This window comes from Saccostrea cucullata, unplaced genomic scaffold (assembly GCF_032062105.1).
Source record: "Saccostrea cucullata isolate Sc308-1 unplaced genomic scaffold, CSIRO_AGI_Scuc_v1 ctg1252, whole genome shotgun sequence".
Lineage (NCBI taxonomy): Eukaryota > Metazoa > Mollusca > Bivalvia > Ostreida > Ostreidae > Saccostrea > Saccostrea cuccullata.
In genome coordinates, this window is record NW_026925150.1 from 181,361 (window position 1) to 193,422 (window position 12,062).

A 12,062-nucleotide genomic window follows, 5' to 3' on the forward strand; every position below is an offset into this window, starting at 1 on the left:
AATTGAACCGTGGAAAAATAAACCGCGGTATACCGATAAACGGTTTATCGTTGCACTCTTACATGTATGAAAGCTAGTGTTGTAAAATCGGACATATTTTACTATCGATTATCAAATTGAATCGGAAGAACACAATCGATTATATAATCGATAATTTGAACTATTGAAAAGGTTAAATTTATTAATTCAGCATGAGTAGAATTCCATGACATGTGACCGCGAACTTCAACTTATCTTTATTGGCATACAACATTTTACACAATTTACAAATAACCGAGTCCATCAGTATATTATTTTTGCATGGAGGCCCATCGCCCTTTTTCAGAAAGCCAAAAAATTTCAAACTTTAGATCGTGTTGCACCAGGATATTGATATAATTAGGCATCAACCTCTTCACCATGCACGTTCGCCATTTTGTTTACCGCCGATTAGAGTAACGTCCCTTTGGTGAATATAAAATTTAAACCTGATCGGCTTAAAAAATACGGCATGAAAAATATAGCGATCTATCGATGATAATATTTACAATCGATTGTCGCCGATCTGGGTCTTTAAACGACGATTTTTCGATAGTCGGCGACTATCGTAACAACACTAATGAAAGCATCCTCATTTATTGTTGAGGCCCCTTCCCATAAATTTTACTAATTTGAACTAATTTGTGCTTTTTCATTGCCAGTATGCTCATGTGAGTGATGTGACTTATGGGTCTTTTGAATAAATTTATGTATTCCCCAAGGGCTTTGTTTTATATATGCATTTTTTTTTAGTTTGAAGAGCATTCGTGGAAAAAAAGTCCTGTCATGGTTATAGCTGTAAAGGAATGTGTTTGGAAGAAATATGGAAACACAGGTAGAAAAACTCTAGAAAACTTAACAAAAATTTAGATTTTTCAGATTTTTGAAACATATCTAAAATGAGTTTAATTGATAAAATATTTTGTGCTCAACCTGATTATATTATTTTAAACACAATAAATAACAGGCAACATTGAAAAAACAATGGCATTGTCATATCCAGGCATGTCTTACACAATTTTTCAAGCCATCAGTTGTTGCCCTCCCTAACACAGTTACAGTACCGACCAGACCCAACCTGACACCAAAGCAGTCCCAGAAAGCAGTCCCTGGGACTGCTTTGGGACTGCTCTGGGACCGCTGTGGGACTGCTCTGGGACCGCTGTGGGACTGCTCTGGGACCGCTATGGGACTGCTCTGGGACTGCTATGAAAAGCAGTCCCAGCAGTCCCAGCTGCCCCTGGGACTGCATTCTGGGACTGCTTTGTTCACTCATGTGTGACAAAGGTTCTGAGTGACATGATAGCTCCGCCCCCTTGTGTATTCTGAATTTGCAGGCTCCCTATTGTTTTGTTTACTTGCAGCAGAGAGGAGTTTTAACTGTTTAATACGCAAGGATTTCTTATAATCTTTTAATAACTGGAGATTACATGTATTATAGTTAATTTATAGTTTTAGGGACTGTATTTTTACACAAATGTAATATAGAATATTTTTAAAAATAAAGTTGTTAAATAAGGAAGTCAGGAGGAGATTTTTATTTCTAAAGTATATAAAACTACAGGCTTATGAGAAAAAATATCTACATGTAGATTTCTTTTCTTATTAAATCTAAAATTAAATACTCAAAATTTTCATTCGGCACTATTTAAAAAATCATTACATTTAGATATAAGATATTTTAATTGAAAAGGCTACACGTTTTACAAGCACCACGCTAAAAGAGTATTACATACAACCCGCAAATAAAAATCTAACAATTTATTTTATGACATGAAATAAAATTATGCCACCATTCTTCCGTAACATAAGCAATGTGAACAATTATACGAGAATTTACAGAGGAATTAGTTTTTAATTTATGAATAAGTTATTAAAAGTGAAAATTAAAAAATAATTAATAAACAGTTGAAAACCTGTAATACCTGGAATTGTGATTATTTCTTTTTTGTTTTGCTTTTGTTTACCTGGCCGATAATGTGTATGAATAAAATGGTATAAACACCTGTGGTTTCAATCGCCTTTGGGCAGAAAATCAATCATGCATGTTATTTGGGTACACGTATCAGTGTTACACATCATTGAACATGCTGCTCAATAAACAACGACCCTAATTTCAATCTATGTAAAAAATGTAATGCATAAAAAAGATAAGTGAAATGTGTATAAATTTCTTTCAAGATTAATTAATGTTGAACATAATCTTAGGATTCTATACTGGTCACTAATACAATTTACATATAAAACAATAATTTTTAAATTAACATGTCAGTAAAGAATAATCAATACTGAAAAATATTACTTGGCAAAATTAGCAACGATTTTTTCAAAAGCCCTAATACTTTTTAAAAAATGCCTTTAGAGTATCCCGATAGTGTGGAAATCGGCCATGATGTATAATGAATAGATCTATTTAAAACTAATTCTGGTGAAATATAATTAATTCAATTTTAATTTTCTGTATAGAAAATAAATATGGGAGCCAGTATCAATCACAAAAAAACCCAAGATAATTGTGATTAAATATACATGTTCAGTGTAATTCATTTATGTAGTTGTGTAAGCTTTATTCCTTCAATAAATATGATTTCAAATTGTTTCAAATATATGCGGGTACTGCTCATACATGTAAATGACCTTCGCATTGTAAGGATTCCTGGCATACTGCTCAGAAAAAAATTCAGCTGCCTTTTATAGTTCCATTGTTTATTGGAAATCTCATTTCTGAGTTAGCCCCACCCGTTAAATTAATAAACCCCGCCCACTGGGACTGCTGGGACTGCTTTCTGGGACTGCTTTCTGGGACCGCTGGGACTGCTGGGACCGCTCTGGGACTGCTGTGGGACTGCTCTGGGACCGCTGTGGGACTGCTCTGGGACCGCTGCGGGACTGCTTTAGCAGTCCCAGAAAGCAGTCCCCAGGACTGCTCTGGGACTGCTTTGTGTCAGGTTGGGTCTGGTCGGTACTGTATGTTCCCTCTCGTGCAATCATTCTGCATATAAATTACGTCGGGTTCGAAATTCAAAGAGGCAGTTGCGAAGCAAATGTAAACAGTTCCACAAAAGTTAAAAAGTTGAGACCAGTCTGCGATTTGTTTATTTGAACTCAGAGTAATTAAATATTCAATTGAGGAGAAAAATTCTTTAAATTCAACAAAGGTTATTAACACAAGTGTCAGTATACAGGAAACATTCTGCTATGATACAGGATGGGATATTACTCAGCGTACATATGTGTAAATAGTGTTCAATAAAAAAGTTCGATGATCGATTTCGGCTCAATGGTAAGAAATGTTATATACCATATATTACCTGGCTTAATTCTTGGGCAGCAATACCAGAATATTTGCCCCAAGGTGACAGGAAAGCCCTGGAGTGTTGTCGCCCAATGCCGCAGGCAGAGGCCGACATAACACTCCAGGGCTTTGCTATCACCTTGGGGCAAATATTCTGGTATGCTGCCCTCGACGCCATGTAATATATACACTGTATATATATATATATATATATATATAAGCTCACCTGAGATTTTCTGATCAAAATTGTCTTTAGTCTGTACATATGTATCTTAAGCTGTCTGCAGGGCTGTCACAGCACCTTTTGGTACAGGGATCGGGTCCCTCTATATTGGGAAAAATCCCTTACATTTTTGTCAAATTTGGGAAAATTTTAAACATACTTTCATGTACCGTTAAAGTAGAATTTTTAGCGAGGATTTAATTTTGGCATTATTAGCGAGAGTGCCGAGATTGCTAAAATTGAATATTGCTAAAAATCAATTGTGTTTTATTTGTAATAGCTTCTTTTATGTGCATTTTAAAATCGCTGAAATAACGTCTCGCAAAAATAAATTACCAGTTTTTAAGGAAAAATCGCTAAATTTGCGACTCGTTAAAATTTCCACTTATACGATATTCAATTAACACCCACCCCCAAGAAAAAGAAAAGCTTAAATTTACAGGACATAAGCATGATAAGGTCTGATAAAATCTATATTTAACAGACCAAACATTTACTTACTTATCAGGCTTTTTTCCATATAATACAGAGACTTAAAAATGTGGGGAGGGGGTATTTCTTACTGTTTAATTGCATTTGAAATAAATAAAAAAAAATAGATTATATAGAATAATTTATTGAAATTACCAAAATACTATTTAAAGTTTTCCTTTAGGATGTAATATCATAAAATTGCCTAGATCTACAATTTATTTCTTTTTTCTACCAATTCTGGTGATTTAACACATGCAAATGAAACAGATAGTATCCAAGATTTTATTTAAGGAATGAAGCTTATTTCAACTTATGTTATCCGATATAACATAAATTGGGGCAGTTTACGCTTTATAAACCTCAAAGCGGTTTTCAGGGAATGTAAAACAATATAGAATCAATCAATCAGAAACGGGTAAGGTGGTGCCACAATGGAGTATCAAATTTTGTAATGGAATATGTAGTGAAAAATATTTTTAAAACGTTAAATCTGGAATAAAGTCATTTGATATTTTGATAAGGAAGCATCCTTAGGTAGTTATAAAATGAAGTCCTCACCACCTGTGATTTTTTCAATACTAAACTGATCTGTGCTTTTTCCTTACTAATGTGCTCAGGAGAGTGATGTGGCCATTGGCCCCTTGTTTTTAGTGATCCTAACAGGCTATCTGAATAAAAAGATCAAAGAAGAAAAGCTACTGCAAATGCCAGCCATAGCCTCCAGAATGAAGGAGTTAAAGTCATGGTACCTCAAAAAGAAGAAGAAGGCATCAAAAGAATTGACTATCAAAAGCTGTAATGTTGACTTTAGAATTTTATTAACACAGACTATTTCATAAAAATGAAAGACAAGAACTCCGAATTTTAAATTTTTCAAGTTTGCCATGAAAATTTACTTTTTAAGAGTAGCCCAATTGTGATTTTTGTTTGTATGTTTAGCTCTACTGGTCAGCATGGTCAGAGACCAGAAGAGCTTATGCAATAGTAATGCATCCGTTGTCGGTGTAGCTGTCTGTATGTCTGTCTGTCTGTAAACAATTTTTCAAAATGCTACTTCTACAGTTTTGATCTGATTTCAATATAACTTGGCACACAGGTAGACTACATTAAGATACATAATTCTGTTCTATGTATCTGTTTTTGATTTCAATGAACAGTTTTGCCATGGTAACTAAAAATAGAACAGAGTTGGCAAAAGAGGTAAAAAATCTGTCGGACACAGTGTCCTACAGATTGTCTAAAAATCACAAAAATTACAGGACACACTAAAAATTTGCCGGACTGAAAAAACAACAAAATGTAAAATTGAAATTGATTTCTGGTTGGTGGAACTCTTTCTCAGTGGAGGAAGAAAATGTCTGTTGGATGGGGACCATGTGCAAGTGAATACAATGTAAAATGGATCACTGTAGATTAGAAATAAATCCTGTTTAAATCTCTTGATAAACATTCGCTGACTCACTGTAATGAATTTTATAGAAGAGTTAGTCCTCATATGAAAACGTTATATTTTTTGATGATATTTTTCACTAAGGTCATTATTGAAATCGTCACTTTTGAAATCAAATAAAAAATACTCTAAACTTTCCTTATTTGACAATCGATTATCTGGAGTCCAACCCGTGACAATACATTGTAACAACAGCATGATTGTTCTAGTTCTTCTATTGTCACAACTGTAAACAATGTTATGCTTGAGAATTATGGCGCGAGATTTAGAGCTTTCTCGACTTCTCCACAAAAGAGCGGTAGTAAGTTCGATAACTGCCAGGTACTCGCCATACTACTACGTATTGCAATATTTAAATAATGTAAAATCTTACAGATTCAATTTCATGAAGTTTTAAGAAATAATGCGTTATGTAATTTCTTTTAATTATATTTTACTATTGATTATTCTGAATTATCTACGGGACACGGTGTCCGGCGTGGTTCTAGAAACTATCGGACTCAGACGAAATTTACCGGAGATCGCCGGTGGGCCGGCGTCTTTCGCCATCTCTGATAGAAATTTCTGTGAAATACCGTATATACTCGCCAATAAGTCGGTATTTTGGGAGTGAAATATTGCTCTAAAACTCTAGGTCCGACTTATGGGCGAGTCATAAAGACTTTGTTATTTTTCTGGAGGTTAAAAGGTAGTATATGTATCTTATTTGCTATTATCAAAGAAAATGTATGTTTTCTTAGATTGTGTATATAAAGAACAAGTATTTACATGGAATATTTTGATAATTTTATTTGCAATTTAAGTGAGCAATGCCTTTTTTTAAATTTAAGATTAAATATCAGTGTTATTTCGAAAAATACCAAGTAAAACCAGATTAAAACATCAATGGATTTACTTGAAAGTGTCACCCTAATTTGGCAAAAAAATACACCAACTTATAAGCGGGTCAATAGCAAATTCCGCCAAAATAATGTCAAAAAATACAACCGACTTATAGGCGGACCGACTTATAGGCGAGTGTATACGGTACTTCAAAGTTCAAATTGCAAATTCTCCTACAGTTTTGGTCTGATTTCAATGTAACTTGGCACACAAGTAGACCACACTAAGCTACATAATTTTATTTTTTCTTCTAAACTGCTACTCGAAACTTACAACAGTTTTTATACGCCCGTCTTAAGATGGGACGTATTATGTTATAGGCTTCGTGTCCGTCCGTCTGTCCATCTGTCTGTTAGCTTTTTCATTTCCGGCTCATAACTTTAATACTACTAGGCCTAGGATTACCAAACTTTGTCATGTGATGCATCTTGGGTAGAAGATGTGTCGCACACAAAAAGTAGGTTTGCTCTGACCTTTAATTAAGAAGTTATAGCCAAATATGGAAAAATCCTTTCTGGCCCATAACTAGAAAACCATAAGACCTACAATCATCAAACTTCGCCAGTTTATGCATCTTAGGTAGAAGGTGTGTCGTGACCTATTTCAAGGTCACTGTGACCTTTAATTAAAGTGAATTTTTAAAAAAAAGTGTCATTTTACTATTCATTTACACATCCCAAATAATGTAAGAGTATTGCACTGTTCTTATTAAAAAAGTGTTAAATCAAGAAAATACTTATTTTTTTAAGCATATACTTGACAGCAATCTAAAACAAATATAATGTATGTTAGAGAAATCCCATGTCTCCCATGAGTGTAATTATCAAGCACTGGTCAAGAATTTTGATTACAGAAAATTGCATGTCAAATTAGAGAGAAATTAATGGGTTTTGAGTGCGAGGAGCTATTGACAGAGCATTGGAGTTATCTATATCCCTTGAGAATTGGGCAAATGGGTAAGCCTGTTTGATTAAGAATAGCTCTTGTTGATTAGCTTAAGTTTTGAAATGTATTGCATGATAGACTAATCTTATTTTATGTAATATTATTAATTTAAAAACTAATTTTATGGGGAGGGGTTGAATCAGCATGACCATATGAATTACATACTTAAACCTGTTGTACATTAAATCTCAACCAAAAAAAAAATCTGAGAGTATTTCATATGTTTTTAAAAAAAAATTGTAGTAGATAGTGCAGACCCATTCATCTCTTGGTAGTAATGAGTAGACAAGCATCCAGTTAAAGATTAATTAATGAGTTTAATGTAGAAAGGCCAGCTGTTTCAGTCGCTCTGATTAAGCAGCCCTTTGGGATTTAGACAGAAGAACTGCTGGTCAGTTTATAACATGTCATTTGATGGCCAGCCTTTTTTTTCCAAAATTAATTTGGTATAGATTAAGTTGTTAAGAATAATTTGATTATGGGCATTTGACAAGGTCTAACACAACCAGCACAGAAATCTATCAGTGATGTTATATTTATTTATAATTGATGCCTACATCACAGGGGATGGATAAATATTTTAGGGGAATGGAAAAATCATCGAAATCTTATAATCAAGGTTGATGTGATTTTTTGCACCTAAACTTCAAGAAAATTGTAATTTTTTGACGGGCGTATCATGCTGTGGCGCGGCACTTTATTGTCTGATAACAGCATAATGTTGCATGCAAGTACAGTTTGTCGACTACTCGGACATAAGTAATTTTCTTTTTTTTAGTTTGTTGATTGATGTTGCTTTGGTAACTAAAATGAAAAATTCTTTAAAATTTTGTTAAAAACTACTCCTACAGTTGTAGTCTTATTGCAATCTTGCCACAAAAAAAGACTGCTACTTTTTTCTTCCTTTGTTATAAGTATAAACCAGTAGAGCTACTTGCAGTGCCAACAGAGACTTTTGGTTTTAATTTGATTTTGCAGGCATGAAATCAGAAAGTCATACTACTGCCAACAACAAAAGATTGACAAAAGCAAGCTGTACAATTACAAGTCCTCCTAAAGACCAGGAAGGTTATTTCAGTTTTTGCAATTTCTGACACATGCACATGACACTATAACTGCTCCATCATTTTTATATGCCTTGTGTATATCTTTAATACATGTACTCATTATATTTGGATATTGAATCTATCATGATAAATGAAGTTTTGAAAACTCCCAATTTTTTGTATGTATTTACACAATATTCAATCAAATGTCATCTTTAAACTAGGGTTGGGGCGATATCAATTCTGTATGAGGACTATACACAAATTGAAACATATGAAGAAATATCAAAATATTGCCAAAAAAAATTCTGACTTCTGCATGTTTTTCTTTGTTTATTTAACATTTGGGGATTAATATATAAAATAAGCTAAATATAAACATGATAAATATATATAATTATGAAATAAATAATAATTTTTTAAACACCATGTGAGTAAATATTTTTGTTTTACAACATATAAACAGCTTTTTGAATAAATTATTCTTATTTGGAAAGAAATATTGTTTATTTTAATGCTAAAAAAAGATTTTATAACCAATTAAACATAAGGTGATACATATCGTATCGTGGCTCAAATTTCATGATATGTATCAATATAGAGAAAGTTGTATCATCCCAGCCCTACTTGAAACCAAAATTTAAACTTCAAGAATGTAAATGATATAAATATGGAAATTTTATGTTTTTTGTTTTAAATAATTGTTCTAATACAAACCATTAATTTTAACCAAGATGCCCTTTCAAATGATGAACAGAAGAATGGGACAGCATCCTTGGGGTGTGAATCAGAAAATCTAAAGGAAAGAAAAACGGGAAATAAAAGGAAAAGTGATTCGAAATCCGATGTTGCAAGAAAGAAAATAAGAACAGGAGAGAAATCAGTAGCTAAAGGTGATTTATTATTTATGCCCTGCAATGAAAATTGTTTGGGCATATAGAGTTTGTGAATTGGCAAGCCTTTCTGTCATTCTTCCATTCTTTGATCCTGCTTTTTATACACCCGTCTTAAGACGGGATGTATTATGTTGTAGGCTTCATGTCTGTCCGTCTGTCTGTTCATTCCTGTCCGACTCATAACTTGAATACTATTAGGGGTAGGATTATCAAACTTTGTCAACTGATACTTCTTGGGTAGACAATGTGTCGCTCACAAAAAGTAGGTTGCTCTGACCTTTAATAAATATGCTATAGCCAAATATGGAAAAATCCTGTCCAGCTCATAACTAGAAAACTATTAGACCTAGAGCTTTCAATTTTGGCAAAAGTATACATATAAGGTAGAAGGTGTGCCGCAGCCTATTTCAGTTCACTGTGACCTTTAATTTAAGTGATTTTTTTTTAAATTAAGTCTTTTAAATTTCATAATCATAAAAAATGTAAAAATATAGTTGTATCCTTATTTAAAATTGTAGAAATTTAGTAAAAACTAATTTTTTCATCATATACTTTACAGCAATCTGCAACTGTACAAATGTTAATGTTTTGAGAGGAACTCAGTTTGTCCCATGGGCATAATTATCAAGCACTGTTCAAGGAGAATTTTGATAGCAGAATTGTGCATGTCAAATTAGTGAGAACTTAATAAGTTTATTGTCGGGGAGGTGATTGGCAAGAGCATCTCTAGACCTGCATTATCATGCAGTGTTATCTTAATTTATCTTTTGGCAGTTGGGCGGTGTCGGCGTCGGTGTCCCAGGTTAAGGTTAATTTTTTTTTAGCAGTTTTCTTTTTAAGTACTTCTATGTCCTATATTGATTAGACATGCATGGAAGTTGTTTCTAGTGTGTTTCATTGTACCAGTTAACGTTTCAGATGCTGCAGTTTCAGCAAAGGAATGACCAGGTTAATGTTTTTGGAGCAGGTTAACATTTTTGGTGCAGTTTTTAGCTCACCTCAACGAAGTTGGGGGGAGCTTAAATGTGATACCGTCGGCGTCGGTGTCGTCGTCGGTGTCCCAGGTTTAGGTTAAGTTTTTTTGAGCAGTTTTCTTTTTAAGTACTTCTATGTCCTATATTGATTTGACATGCATGGAAGATGTTGCTAATGTGTTTCATTGTACCAGTCAAAGTTTCAGATGCTGCAATTTCAGCAAAGGAATGACCAAGTTAATGATTTTGGTGCAGGTTAACATTTTTGGTGCAGTTTTTGGTGTAGGTCTCATTTCCGAGTAACTATAAGCCCTATGTTGACCAAACTTACATGGATGATACATCTTAGGATGCATACTACCAGACTTGCTTCGGATGCTGAATCTGACCTACATTTTCCGGTTGAGTGAACAGGTTAAAGTTTTTGGTGATGGTTTCATTTTGAAGATACTTTGAGCCCTATAATGACCAAACTTGCATGGATGGTACATCATATGATGTAATCTACTAGACTTGCTTCAGATGCTGAATCTGACCTACATTTTCCGGTTGAGTGAACAGGTTCAAGTTTTTGGTGCAGGTTTCATTTCCAAGTTACTATGAGACATATAATGACCAAACTTGCATGGATGGTACATCTTAGGATGCATATTACAAGACCTGCTTCGAATGCTGAATCTGACATACATTTTCCGGTTGAGTGAACAGGTTAAAATTTTGAGTGCAGGTTTCATTTCTAAGGTACAGTACTATGAATCCTATAACAACTAAATTGCATGGATGGTACATCTTAGGATGCATACTACCAGACTTGCTTCGGATGCTGAATCTGACCTACATTTTCTGGACGAGTAAACAGGTTAAAGTTCATGGTGCAGGATTCATTTCAAAGTAACTTTGAGCCCTATAATGACCAAACTTGCATGGATGGTACATCTAAGGGTGCATTCTACTAGGCTGGCTTCGGATGCTGAATCTGACTTACATTTTCTGGATTAGAGGAAAGGTTAATTTTTTTAATACAGGTTTCATTTGCGAGTAACTTTAAGCCCTATGTTGACCAAACTTGCATGGATGATACATCTTAGATCATGCACACTAATGGACTTGCTTCAGATGCTGAATTCGACATACATTTTCCAGATAATAGACCTCGTAAAAGTTATGGGTACAAGTCTATCACCAAGAAACTATAAGGCTTATATAAACCAGTTGCACAAATGATGCATTAAGGGATGAAATCTCTCAATCTTGCTTCAGATGCTGGATTTTAATTACATTTTCATGATGAAGAAATAGTTTTTAGTTTTTGTATAGGTCTATTCCAAAGTATCAAATTTGCATAAATTTAGCATTTTTGGATGTACACTTTTTGTTGCATTGGTTAATTGTGTGACTTAATTTGCCTTACTTAAAGACAACACACGTTGAGGTGAGCTCTGTAATCTCTGATTACCTATGTTTGGTTAAGATTTCATTTCCAAGTAACTATAAGTCCTATGTTGACCAAACTTGCATGTTGCATCAAGAGATGAAAACTCTCAAATTGCTTCAGATGCTGGATTTTGATTACATTTTCATTAAGAAGAACTAGTTTAAATTTTTTATGCAGGTCTATTTCAAAGTATCAGATCAAAATTGCTTAAATATTTTCATTTTTGGAATGTACACTTTTTTGTTGGTTAATTGTGTGACTTTGCCATACTCAAAGACAACATTCGTTGAGGTGAGCTCTGTAATCTCTGATTACCTATGTTTATCCTAGCCACAGTGCTCAGGTGAGCAATGAGGCCCATGGGTCTCATGGGCCTCTTGTTTAAATTCTGCCTATGGTATCAATCACAACCAATAAACTGTTT

General features: G+C 34.0%; 1 protein-coding gene across 1 annotated transcript in view; it reads left to right on the top strand.

Annotated features, from left to right (window-relative positions):
• Positions 1 to 777: 777 nt before the first annotated feature.
• The window catches only part of LOC134268194 (uncharacterized), a 29,327-nt gene continuing 18,042 nt past the window's right edge, over positions 778 to 12,062 (top strand). The window contains exons 1-4 of the mRNA XM_062750384.1: positions 778 to 853; positions 4,662 to 4,805; positions 8,266 to 8,355; positions 9,068 to 9,226. Of these exons, the coding sequence (XP_062606368.1) occupies positions 805 to 853; positions 4,662 to 4,805; positions 8,266 to 8,355; positions 9,068 to 9,226 (442 nt within the window). The 5' untranslated portion in view covers positions 778 to 804. The remainder of the gene's footprint in view (positions 854 to 4,661; positions 4,806 to 8,265; positions 8,356 to 9,067; positions 9,227 to 12,062) is intronic.